Here is a 13,312-nt window from a genome sequence, read left to right as displayed (position 1 = left end):
GCCCGGAGTGTCCCTCAAGTACTCTTTTCTCTTGCCCAGTCTTATATTTTTAGCTAATCACCCCTTTTTCCAGCAATTAGTCCAGCCGGGCACATTGGGCTCAGAACAATGATAGCAAGAGAAAATTCTTCAAGAAGCAAAGGCAAGAAAATTACGGTGCAGAACAAAACCAGGTTACCTCGGGGATGCGAAGCACATGGCAGCACCACACGAACAACCACTCGTGTCTGAGCAGCATCATCTACATCAACAATGATCTGAAGGCGCCGTTTCCGCGGGTAATTCAGAGACGCGGAGCTGTGCGGGACACGTCCCGCTCCCCTCAGGCTCGGGAAAATCCCAGAGGCACTCACCGGAAACTCAGAAGTGCCGATGGTGCTAAATTAGGACACGGCTTTTCAGCGGGAGGCAGCAGAAGGGGCTGAATCCCTTGGGTGAGCAGAGGGAGCGACAGCCCCGGGGTTCTCATCCAAGGGGAACCAATGAGTTGTCCACCCGGGCAGCTGCCCCTGGACCCACACGGAACCCCAGCCTCCGTATCCGCCTGGAAGGAGCATGAAAAGCTCCTCTTGCACTGAAAGGAGCCCGACAGGAAGTAGGATTTCTCTATAGGTTGAGAAAGACAGGTCCCAAAACGAGGGGCTCCTCTTCGGACCGTGCCGGGATAGCCAGCGAGGAGCCGGTGACGGAGCCGCAGGAATCCCAATACCACACGTGGGCTACCCCGGGCAGGGTTAAGAGCAAGGACAGGGATATCCACGGTAACCCGAAACTCCGGGCTCCTCCCTCTCGGTACCCAGCAGGGCAGCCCCCCCATCCCACGGGCTCACTCGAGCCCCGTGTCCCCCCTGAAAAAGGGGGTGGGACAGGGCAGCTCTGCTGCTGCAGGGCTAGGCTGCTCCGTTCCTGTTCCCGCAGACCCAGTGCCCTCCTCGCTCCGCGGAGCAGGCAATGCCTGCTGGCAGAGATCTCCAGATGTCCCTTAGCAAGCCGCAGGAACCCGCAACTGCTTCGTGGGGACAGCGGGAGGGGAGGTGACTACAAGGAGTCCGGGAGAAAAATCTCGAACGCAGAAGATTTCGGGATTTCAGCGAACCCCATGAAAATCCCCATTACTCACATCAAGCCACAGAAATACGGACTCACAGCGTGCACCTGGCTATCCTGCCCTCAAGAACTCGTCCCTTGGGACGGCGGAAATTGGTGTATTTACCCCCAGTCAGAGCCCACCGGGCTCGGTAGAAGGGGCGGAGGGGACAGTTCCTAAACGATCATCCACTGACTCTCACAATATCTCCGGCTGCCGTGCTGCTCATTTTCCTGCCTGTTCCTCAGTTCCGAGGCTGCGAAACAGCCTCCGACCGCCGCAGCGCTGCGGGAGCTGAAGCCGTGGCTCCCCCGCCCGCCTCCCCCCGCGGAAGCTCCCGGTCGGTAGCTCCGCCTCGACTGCAACGATCGCATCATGCCCGGTAACAGCGCTGGCTACCAGCGACGGACAGCCCTGTTCAAGACATTAATTTAATAGTTCTGGCTCTTTCTGATAGCAACTGCTGCCCAGACTATGCTACGAAGCAGAAGCATCCGTGAGCTCTGTTTCTAAAGTTGAAACTTCAGAAATACTGAAATATCCTACAACACTGAGAATAATTCACAAATATCTACAGTAAATCTCGTTCAGATTTGCAATTCCTTACTGCAGCCAGAGAAACGGAGAGAAACCATGCTGAAACCGAAGCCTCCCCTGCACCAAATGATTTGCGTTAAGATTTAATCACCTTAATGATAACCCAAGCAAAAGAATTGCTCCCCACACCTGAGGGAAACTGCTGTGCTTTCCCATCTCTTTTTTTTTCCCCATCCTATTCCCATTTCTCATCTCCCATTTCTCTTCTACAAAATCAGTGAAACCTTTGTGAAACTTAATAAAAATATTACCCTTTATGAGGTGACGGTTTGCTGTCCCTGCCTTCTTGACACGTCCATGAGAATTAAGCTACAGCTCTGGGATAAGCCTTGTTACTCACAGGTGAAGGCTGTTCACGCATACTTAGAGAGGTGATAACCCATTCTCCCCAGGAATATCAGATAACAGGAGCCCAGCAGGCTAGAAAACCAATCCCCAGTAAATACACAAATTACTCAAACACAGAGCCCTTAATAAGGGATCTAAAACACCTGCAAAAACGAGAGAGAAATTCGCTGGATGCGATCACGTTTTTTTCTATACACCAGAGAGAGACAATTGACCCCCACCATTTATCTTTAAACGGACATGAAGTTTTCAACTTTCATTACAGTTTTTCAGCCCTCCCGTAAAGACGACGCTTGTATTTGTTGAACCAATGACCTGCGAGGTTTTGGAGGTTTTTTCCTACATTCTTCGTATAAAACTTCTGTTAGTAGAAAACTCAACAAAACGCACATGCTCACTGCACCTCCTACCTTTCACTTCATGAGACGGGTAAAACATACCACCCAGCTAAACTAATAAAACCCCGGCAAACCCTTAATGAACAGGAATCCACTATTCATTCATCAAACAGAGAAAAAACACACGTGCTTTCAAGCATAACTAATACAGTCAACCTGAGGGAAATCACCAAATTCCTAGGCACGCATCGCACGTTTCCATATGGTGAAAGACAGTTTAAAATAAATATAGAAATATGATCCACTAAGACCTACAACTGCCATGTAAAACGCACTACAGGGCAGAGGAAAAAAAAAAAACAAACAAACAAAAAACCAACGCAGATAATTACGGCTACATGCAACAGCAACCTAAAGATAGGACTTAAAATTGTAAAACTCAAAAAAAAAAAAAAAAGTTTTAATAGACCCGTAATTCATGAAATGAAAAACGTGGAAAAAAAACACAACGGGAAGAAATACAATGAAAAAACACATAAGCGACTACGCTTACCGCGCCTGAAGAAAATGGGGACAGAGAAGGCCCATTCGCAGAACTGTTTTCTGCCGCTGTGCCCGGCGGCGGCGGGAAGTTGGGGCTGAAAACCATCAGATCGCTCTTGCCCGCGCCCTCCGCCACGCACAGGCTCCGGCTCTGCCGCTGCGAGTACGACCAGCTCCCCACTTCGCTGGCGCACACCAGCGTCGTCGGACCGGGCCCCGACACCACGCCCGCCCGCGGCGCCCACCGCGACGCCCCGTACAGCACCACCGCCAGCACGAACAGGCTCGACACCGCGCAGATCGCCACCACCAGCCACACGTTCGTCGACGCCGACGACAGCAACGAAACCTCCTCTGACACCGACGACGCCCGCGGACCCGACGACCCCGCCGCCACCGCCGCCGCCGCCGCCTCCGCGCCCTCCACCACCGACACGCTCAGCGTGGCCGTCACCGAGCGCGGCGGCTCCCCGTGGTCCCGCACCACGATCAACAGCCTCTGACGCGGGCCGTCCGCCTCCTCCAGCGCCCGCGTCGTCCTCACCTCGCCGCTGTACAGACCCACGCGGAACGGCGCCTTCCCCCGCGGCTCCCACAGCTCGTACCGCAGCCACGCGTTGTACCCCGAGTCCGCGTCCACCGCGCGGATCTTCGCCACCACCTGCCCCGCCGGAGACCCCCACGACGCCCACGCCCACAAAGACGGAACCATGAGGCCCTCAGAACCCTCCCCGGACCACGCCTCCAACGACCCGCCCGCTCCTCCTCTCGCCCCCCCGCCCGCCTCCCCACCCGCACCGCCGCCCGCAGCCGGCAGCAGCGACGGCGCGTTGTCGTTCTCGTCCACCACGAACACCTGCACCGTCGCGTTGCCGCTCAGCGGCGGCTCCCCCGCGTCCACCGCCCGCACCTCGAACTCCAGCACCTGCACCTCCTCGTAGTCCAGCGCCTGCAGCGCCCACACGCGACCGCTCTCCGCGTCCACCGACACGTAGCTCGACGCCGACCGCCACCCCCCGACCGCCGCCTCCCACAACGAGTACCTCACGCGACCGTTCCCCGCCTCGTCCGGGTCACGCGCCCACACGCGACCCAGCTCCGCGCCCGCCGCGTTGTTCTCCCGCGTCAGCACCGTGTACACCGCCTGCGAGAAACTCGGCGCGTTGTCGTTCACGTCCGACACCGACACGCGCACCCCGCGCCTCCCCGACAGCGGCGGCGACCCGCCGTCCTCCGCCAACACCTCCACCTCGTACTCCGACACCCGCTCGCGGTCCAGCGCCTCACGCAGCACCAGCGAGTACGACCCCGACAACCTCGACACCAGACCGAACGGCGACGACGGACGCACCCAGCACCGCACCCGACCGTTCGCCCCCGAGTCACGGTCCGACACGCTCAGCAGGGCCACCACCGTCCCCACCGACGCCTCCTCCGACACCGGCACAGACAGCGACGTCACCCGCACCTCGGGCGCGTTGTCGTTCACGTCCAACACCTCCACCACCACTTTGCAGTGACCCGACAGCGGAGGGGTGCCACTGTCTCTCGCTTCGACCATGATCTCATAACTGTTCATTTCTTCGTAGTCCAACTTCCCTCGGAGTCTGATTTCCCCTTTCTTTTCGTCGATAGAGAACATTTCTTTCACTTCAGTAGACACACGCCTACCGAATAAATACGTAATATCACTGTTGCTTCCTTCGTCCAGGTCCGTGGCACTGAGCGTGATTAACAAAGTCCCGAGGTCTGAACCCTCTAAGAGTTTCACTTTATACACGGACTGGTTGAACTGGGGCGCGTTGTCGTTGGCGTCCAGCACCGAGATCACCAGCTCCATCGTGCCCGTCAGAGACGGACGGCCCCCGTCACTCGCCGTCACCACCAGGCGGTGCACCGGAACCGACTCGCGGTCCAGAGGTTTCGTTAATACAAGAGCCAAGGACGCGGTCTCGTCGTTATTCCCTTGGTGATCAAGAGAGAAGTGCTCGGTGGAGCTGAGGGTGTAGGAGAGCTGCGCGTTAGATCCGATATCTGCATCCGACGCGCCCTCCAGCGGGAAACGGGAACCGGGAAGGGAGGATTCCGCGATAGTAAAAGCTTCTTCCTTCACGGGGAAGACCGGGGCGTTGTCGTTGATGTCGGTGACCTCCAGCTCCACGTGGAAGACGCGCAGCGGCCGCTCCACCAGCACCTCCAGCCGCAGGGCGCACGGCGCGCTCTTCCCGCACAGCTCCTCCCGGTCCAGCCGCGAGCTCACCACCAGCGCCCCGCTCGCCCCGCTCACCTCCACGCTCGCCCGCCGGCCCTGCGCCACCAGCCGCAGCCGCCGCGCCTCCGCATCGCCCGCCTCCAGGCCCAGGTCCTGCGCCACACGCCCCACCACCGTCCCGATCTTGGCTTCCTCCGACACCGAGTACCGCACCTGACCCACCGACACCCACCACGCCGCCTGCACCAACAACAACACCCGCAGCACCGCACCGCAACACACCGACATCGCTCACAACGCCGCCGCACTCCGCTCCCCGCACGGCTCCCTCACGCTCGCCTTAAGGTTTCCTGTATCGTCGCTCTGTTCTTGGCGGCCCGGTTCGGCCCGGTCCGGTCCGTCCCAGCCGCCGCTCGCTGCAGACACCGCGGCCGGGGTGGAGCCGCCGCTTTCTCGGCGCCTTCCTGGGCAGCAGCGCCACCTGGCGGCCGCGTGCGGCTCCTGCTGCGGCTGCGACCCCCGCCCCAGGGAGGGACCGGATGCGACTTCGCTCGCTCTGACGACACCGTCCGGGACATCCCTTCGGAACATTCCCTTCCTTTAAAAACGAAAACATATCGTTCTCTGTTTCCTCCTTCTTTCCTCTTCCTTCGTCTCTTCCTAATCTGTTTTTCCTTTATTTTTTTCTCTTTCTCTCAATTTTTTTTCTCTTTTCTATGTTGTCTTGTTTCTTCTTTTATTCTTCCTTTTTTCTGGATTTTTCCGATCTTCCTCGTCTTCTTCCTTTCTTCCCTAATCGCACTTTAACTGACATACATACTTGACAAGACGTTTTCTAAGCATCTACATAAACCCAGAAATCACAGCTGTGAAGGTCTTCACTGAAATGAACCTACCCCACTTCCCACCTCCTGACTTTTGTCTTCTCTACACGTTGCTGAGAAGCCTTAATTCAGTTTCCTCGTTGATTTTTTCCTCTGCAAAGACAGCCCAGCTGCTTCCACTATTGGAGAAGAATTGGTCTTCCTTTTACAGAAATTAAAATCTCCAGAACAAACAGATTCACACGGAAATTAGTTGTGTCCAGTGCAGCAAATTTAAAAGCAAGCAGAAACAGTGTATTTTTCCGTCACTATTTTTCCACGGCTTTATGACAGTGATCGATGAGTTCTTTCTTACCTTTTTAGGCAGGCAGGCACTCACGGTACAGCAAACACTGTGCCCATTACTGATGGATATGAGCTACCCCAGGCTGTAATACAGTCATCCACCCATCCCATAGCTGAAGACAACCCAACAGGGCTGCAACCACTGCTCTGGCACGGTCCAGTTTATGTTGCAACCCATCCCCACGTCATCACGGTCTCTACACTACAGACACGGCTGCTACCCCACCACATAGACCAGGCAGCAACACAAAATGGATGATTTCACACGGTACTGAGCTGCTGGTTCTACTAGAGAAGTATCAACAGTGCCAGAGGAGGTCCAAACTAAATGAAGATAGCAAATGCAAAAAAAACCCCAAAAAACAGTCCATGTGGGTCTATCAGTGGATCATCTTTAATTACACCTGTTGCTATTCCAACAGTTGCCTTGATTTATTTCCAGGTCTCCACTGTCAGGGCTGAGTTCAAGGATTGCTGTTCACGATTTTAGAGATTCTGGGCTGGAGAAGCAAACAGGTTTTGTCCAGCCACTCAAATCCCTGTTGTATCGCTGGTGTTTCTGTGCCCACTTCTGTGGAGGTAGAAACAGAAATTCCACCTTCATAGAAGCGGATGCAAAAATAATCCCGAAGATTCACATAATTCTCTTGAAGTAAATAATTCTCTTGAAATAAATAGTACAGGACAATGAAGCACAGTGATAGCAAGGGGCACAAAGTGAAATCAAGCAGTCAACACTATTTAACAACAGGGCTCTTGCTCACAATGACTGACACATCTCTGAAGAAAAGCAAGCTAAAGCACCCTGTGTGGGGGAATCAGGACTATCAAGTATCATCCCAGTTCACATTCACACAATCACCATAATGTACGCTCACAAGAAGATACAAAATCACTGTTTATTTTTAAAAGTATCCTCAGGAAGAAAATAAATAAATAAAGGAAATACAAAGCCTACCACAGCAGCGTACCTGGAACCATCAGAGTAAGGAACTGTAGCTGAGGGGCTTCTACAAACATATTCACCCCAACAAAACAAATCCTCTGGCAATATATCTTGCCTAATACAACACTACAGCTGCACGTTTTTCACACCTACCTTGGTTTGTGCTCTTCTGCTGTTAATTACTTTGTTTTGGAAAGTACATTCACATCATACTTAGAAATGGGCAACATTAAATCCTTCTACTACCTTTTCCATGTCCACAGTAATTCTGTAGTAACTCATAAAGTAATATATGACATGCAAGGTGAACAGAGGAGAACCTGGAGTACCAACTGTGGCCACTTTGCATGATCTCTTTCGCAGAGGAGAATCAAAAAGGAGAACAGACCTCTAATTAGGCAGAAAACCACTGATTCACAGCAGCAAAAAGCAAAAAATTCACTAAAAGTACCCTGCCTGCAGTACAGGAAGACGCACGCAAGTGAAGACACTCAATGGAAAATGAAACAAAGCTGAATTGAGGCACTTGGAATTAGGATTAACTACTCAGATGGCAGGAAAACCAAACCTGATCATTTGAGCATCATCATAAGGTCAACACTGAAGTCAAGCAGAGATCTTTGCCAGGAAATGGCACGGTATCTCAAAAAGTCATAGAGAGTGGTGTAACAAAGGTTACAGGAGATACCACCCTACAAAGCAGAGTAAAAAGAGTAAAAATACAGATCTGCTGAGAAGTACTGCAGAAACAGTTGATGACATTGAATACCGAGGCAGGAAAATGGCAAAAGATTGTCCATGCAGGACACCAAAAAGCTGAACAAATTAATATGTGGCTTCAACAGAGACTGTCAGTGATTCTGAAACAACAACTTGGAATATTTGTGAAGGTCCTCTCATTCCTAACATGGAACGAAGAGAGGAGATAAAGAGGATTTTCAAAGGATGGCAGCAGGATGACCAAATACGTACAGCAGCTTCGGTCTGAGGAACATTTCCACGTGTTAAAAAAATAGAAGACTATCCTGAACATGACAGAGGTCTTTAAAGCAGAACTACCATGAAGAATGATAGGAAGCAAAGGCATGACTAACTAGGTTAGATGACACCACGAGAAACACCCATCCACCTTCAACATTTCAGGAAATTCCAGTCAACTTAATCTTTTCAGAACAGGTTATGACTGCACATTCCCAGGAATACCTTAAATCCTAGCTTACACTCTCAAACTCCGAATCTACTTATTAAAAATGCTAACAAGTGCTACAGAACACAGTAGCACACCCTACACCACACAAAGATGAAACAGACTAAAAGCTCACATGAAGATATAAGCATCGAGGTCATACTGATATGGAAACTAGGAGCAGAAATTCCATACTCGAGGAAAACAAGTGTGTGGCAAAAAATTTTTTAAAAATCCAAACCTTCAGCGCTGCAAAAATTTGCAGACGAACGACATAATGAAACCGACAGTGACCATTCAGAGAGCAAGCACCCACCAAGTATTCACTGCAGTCAATATATACGGGACGATCGCGCCTCCCAAAAGCCCGTGACCAGAGAAAGGGTGTAGAGAGCGAGAGAAAGAGCAAGGGGAAGGACACGGAGGGCCACTGACCGTGTCCAGCAGAGCGGGCGGCTCCGGCTGCGTCTCCTTCGCCGCGGCGCCGGGCGGCGGCGGGAAGTTGGGGCTGAAAACCATCAGATCGCTCTTGCCCGCGCCCTCCGCCACGCACAGGCTCCGGCTCTGCCGCTGCGAGTACGACCAGCTCCCCACTTCGCTGGCGCACACCAGCGTCGTCGGACCGGGCCCCGACACCACGCCCGCCCGCGGCGCCCACCGCGACGCCCCGTACAGCACCACCGCCAGCACGAACAGGCTCGACACCGCGCAGATCGCCACCACCAGCCACACGTTCGTCGACGCCGACGACAGCAACGAAACCTCCTCTGACACCGACGACGCCCGCGGACCCGACGACCCCGCCGCCACCGCCGCCGCCGCCTCCGCGCCCTCCACCACCGACACGCTCAGCGTGGCCGTCACCGAGCGCGGCGGCTCCCCGTGGTCCCGCACCACGATCAACAGCCTCTGACGCGGGCCGTCCGCCTCCTCCAGCGCCCGCGTCGTCCTCACCTCGCCGCTGTACAGACCCACGCGGAACGGCGCCTTCCCCCGCGGCTCCCACAGCTCGTACCGCAGCCACGCGTTGTACCCCGAGTCCGCGTCCACCGCGCGGATCTTCGCCACCACCTGCCCCGCCGGAGACCCCCACGACGCCCACGCCCACAAAGACGGAACCGTGGCCTCAGAACCCTCCCCGGACCACGCCTCCAACGACCCGCCCGCTCCTCCTCTCGCTCCCCCGCCCGCCTCCCCACCCGCACCGCCGCCCGCAGCCGGCAGCAGCGACGGCGCGTTGTCGTTCTCGTCCACCACGAACACCTGCACCGTCGCGTTGCCGCTCAGCGGCGGCTCCCCCGCGTCCACCGCCCGCACCTCGAACTCCAGCACCTGCACCTCCTCGTAGTCCAGCGCCTGCAGCGCCCACACGCGACCGCTCTCCGCGTCCACCGACACGTAGCTCGACGCCGACCGCCACCCCCCGACCGCCGCCTCCCACAACGAGTACCTCACGCGACCGTTCCCCGCCTCGTCCGGGTCACGCGCCCACACGCGACCCAGCTCCGCGCCCGCCGCGTTGTTCTCCCGCGTCAGCACCGTGTACACCGCCTGCGAGAAACTCGGCGCGTTGTCGTTCACGTCCGACACCGACACGCGCACCCCGCGCCTCCCCGACAGCGGCGGCGACCCGCCGTCCTCCGCCAACACCTCCACCTCGTACTCCGACACCCGCTCGCGGTCCAGCGCCTCACGCAGCACCAGCGAGTACGACCCCGACAACCTCGACACCAGACCGAACGGCGACGACGGACGCACCCAGCACCGCACCCGACCGTTCGCCCCCGAGTCACGGTCCGACACGCTCAGCAGGGCCACCACCGTCCCCACCGACGCCTCCTCCGACACCGGCACCGACAGCGACGTCACCCGCACCTCGGGCGCGTTGTCGTTCACGTCCAACACCTCCACCACCACTTTGCAGTGACCCGAGAGAGGTGGCGTCCCCTTATCCGTGGCCTCGACTTGTATCTCGTATGAACGGACGTCTTCAAAGTCCAGGACTCCCGTCAGATGGATCTCACCCGTTTTCGGATTTAAACTGAACAGGTTTAATCCCTTTGCGGGATATGAGTTACTCGCACTGAACGTCATGTCGGCATTGCTTCCAATGTCCGGATCCGTGGCGTTCACCCGCGCCACCAATGTCCCCTCTGGAGCGTTCTCGGGCAGCTGCACTTTATACACGGACTGGTTGAACTGGGGCGCGTTGTCGTTGGCGTCCAGCACCGAGATCACCAGCTCCATCGTGCCCGTCAGAGACGGACGGCCCCCGTCACTCGCCGTCACCACCAGGCGGTGCACCGGAACCGTCTCCCGGTCCAGGGGTTTTGTAAGCACCAGAAACAGGGATTCTCGGTATTCGTCACTCCGCTGTAAATCCAACGCGAAGTGCTCGGTGGGGCTGAGCGTGTAGGAGAGCTGCGCGTTAGATCCGATATCTGCATCCGACGCGCCCTCCAGCGGGAAACGGGAACCGGGCAGGGTATTAAATTCCACGATGCTGAGGTTTTTTCTGGCGACGGGGAAGACCGGGGCGTTGTCGTTGATGTCGGTGACCTCCAGCTCCACGTGGAAGACGCGCAGCGGCTGCTCCACCAGCACCTCCAGCCGCAGGGCGCACGGCGCGCTCTTCCCGCACAGCTCCTCCCGGTCCAGCCGCGAGCTCACCACCAGCGCCCCGCTCGCCCCGCTCACCTCCACGCTCGCCCGCCGGCCCTGCGCCACCAGCCGCAGCCGCCGCGCCTCCGCATCGCCCGCCTCCAGGCCCAGGTCCTGCGCCACACGCCCCACCACCGTCCCGACCTTGGCTTCCTCCGACACCGAGTACCGCACCTGACCCACCGACACCCACCACGCCGCCTGCACCAACAACAACACCCGCAGCACCGCACCGCAACACACCGACATCGCTCACACCGCCGCCGCCTCTGCCCCCCGCTCCCCGCACGGCTCCTACCGCTGCCGCCCGCACGCACCGGCTCTGCTGCCCGGGGCTCTCCGCCGCCCCCCCGCACTCACAGCCGGGCTCTCCGCCGCACCGGGGCGGAGCCGCCTCGCCGCTCGCCGCCGTTTCTGAGCCTGCAGCGACACCGTGTGCTGCTCCCAACACCCAACACGCTCCGTGACACCGAGCGAGCAAATGGCTCTGAAACGGTCATCTCCTCTCCGGACTTTTTTTTTTCCGGTCGCCTTTCTTCTTTCCTCTCTTTTCCTCTCCCCTCCTTATTTTTTATTTCCATTGCTTGTACAGATTACTTTTTTTTTTTTTCGTTCCAGGTTCTGTCTTCCTTTCTCATGTCTACTTTACGTTTTCTATTTCCTTATCTTCCTTCTTTTCTCTCTGTTACTTCAGCCTTATTTTCTGTCTTGCCTCACTTTTCTTCTGCTTTTCTGTTTTCCCCTGCCGTGCCCGATTCTATTTTCTCTTCGTGTTTCTCCTTTCATCTTTCTGTCGTCTTCATTTGCACTTCCAGCTCCCCAATCTTCTCTGGCCTTGCGGGTGCGACCATCAGAGACGGAGCTATCGGCGCTTATTGCGGGCCATTAGCACTAATTACGGTGTTTCAGCTCCGGAGCTTCATACTCTGATCAAAGGGGAGGCTTTCAGGGACCCACTCCAATCAGCGTCTAGAGGCAAGATCGAAGCACCTCCTCTATTGTCTCCTGCTTTCTCGTCTTCGACAACTTCATTTTTTCAGTGCTTGCCTCCTCTTGTCTCCTTTTCATCCCCTCACCCGCCTGTGGTCCATGCCTGTAAGCACGTTTTACCATTCATCCTTTCCTTATCTTCTTCCTCTTCTTTGTTCTTTGCTTCATTCTCTTCTTCCTCTGACAAGCACAGTGCAGCAACAGTTCCCGACCACTGCTCATGTACCTCGATGAAGAACCATTCCTCCGGCCTCCTTTTCCACCTGCACCATCAATGTCAAACTCTTCCTTTCCTCTCCAAGCAGGCACATAGCAAACCCCCGTGCCCAGGGTCCCCACGGAATCTCTCCCACTCCTACATGACCCACCCATGAAAATCCATGATGGAAAAGCCACAGCATTTTCACTGAGAACACTTCCTCATGCCCAACACATCCACTCCAAGAAACTCTTGAGGTCCCACCTCCATCCGTGCTTCCTTTCACATCCTTACAGAGTACTGGGAAGCAGCAAGGAAGGAGTGATGGCAGTGTGGTGCTGTGCTGCTAAATCCACAGACTATCTCAAGTTGTAAGGTAAAGATAACTGAGCCCAGCTCCCGATAGAGGCAACACTCAGACAAACCTACATGGAGATACCACTACAATCCCAGAACAAAAGTACACCTCTCTCCCTGACTCACCTTTTTTAGGTATGAATGACTTACCCGCAGCATCAATGGTTGCTTCTTCAGAAAAGAATCATTTTCAGGGGCTAAGTAATTGCTTATAAGGGACATTTCTGCTTAACTTTATCCGAAACTGCTGGGGAAGATGGATCAAAAAGGATGCCACGCATTCTGAAAAAGCCTTGAAATCGCTGTACAGTGTACAGGGCTCCCTTATGTGCTTCTGTCACAGGGAAATAGGAGGAAGACCTGAAAGCTGAGGTATTCTCTCAGCGTCAACCTCAGCTCAGAAGAGTAGAAAAGTCATCACACACACCAATGAAAAATGACCCGAATGTCTGCGACCTGACAGCTGCTGAAAATGAGCATCTCATTTCTTCCACTGTCCCCAACATTTTGCCCACACAAGTGAGAGAAAAAATAGGAGGGTGGGAGTATTTTGTAAGAAGAGAGAAGAATGCCAAAGGAATAATCTCACTGCAGTAACACACAAGAAGAGAACAACATGGTACAAGAAATTCAAACCATCTTCAGGTCCTAAAAGGATCCCAGGAAAGGAGCACTGTTT

General features: G+C 55.2%; 1 protein-coding gene across 2 annotated transcripts in view; it reads right to left on the bottom strand.

Annotated features, from left to right (window-relative positions):
* The window catches only part of LOC139802839 (protocadherin alpha-C2-like), an 87,464-nt gene extending 74,302 nt beyond the window's left edge, over nt 1-13,162 (bottom strand). Inside the window, exon 1 of one of the 2 annotated variants that reach the window (XM_071758373.1) lies at nt 8,862-13,162. In XM_071758373.1, the coding sequence (XP_071614474.1) occupies nt 8,862-11,336 (2,475 nt within the window). In that variant the 5' untranslated portion in view covers nt 11,337-13,162. Of the gene's footprint in view, nt 1-2,923; nt 5,591-8,861 lie in introns of those variants that run through there. The other variant, XM_071758372.1, reaches the window with a different exon arrangement.
* Between the last annotated feature and the right edge of the window lie 150 nt (nt 13,163-13,312).

Source organism: Heliangelus exortis, chromosome 15 (genome assembly GCF_036169615.1).
Source record: "Heliangelus exortis chromosome 15, bHelExo1.hap1, whole genome shotgun sequence".
Classification (NCBI taxonomy): domain Eukaryota; kingdom Metazoa; phylum Chordata; class Aves; order Apodiformes; family Trochilidae; genus Heliangelus; species Heliangelus exortis.
Note: the sequence above shows the minus strand (reverse complement) of the source record. Positions and strands in the feature narration are given on the sequence as shown.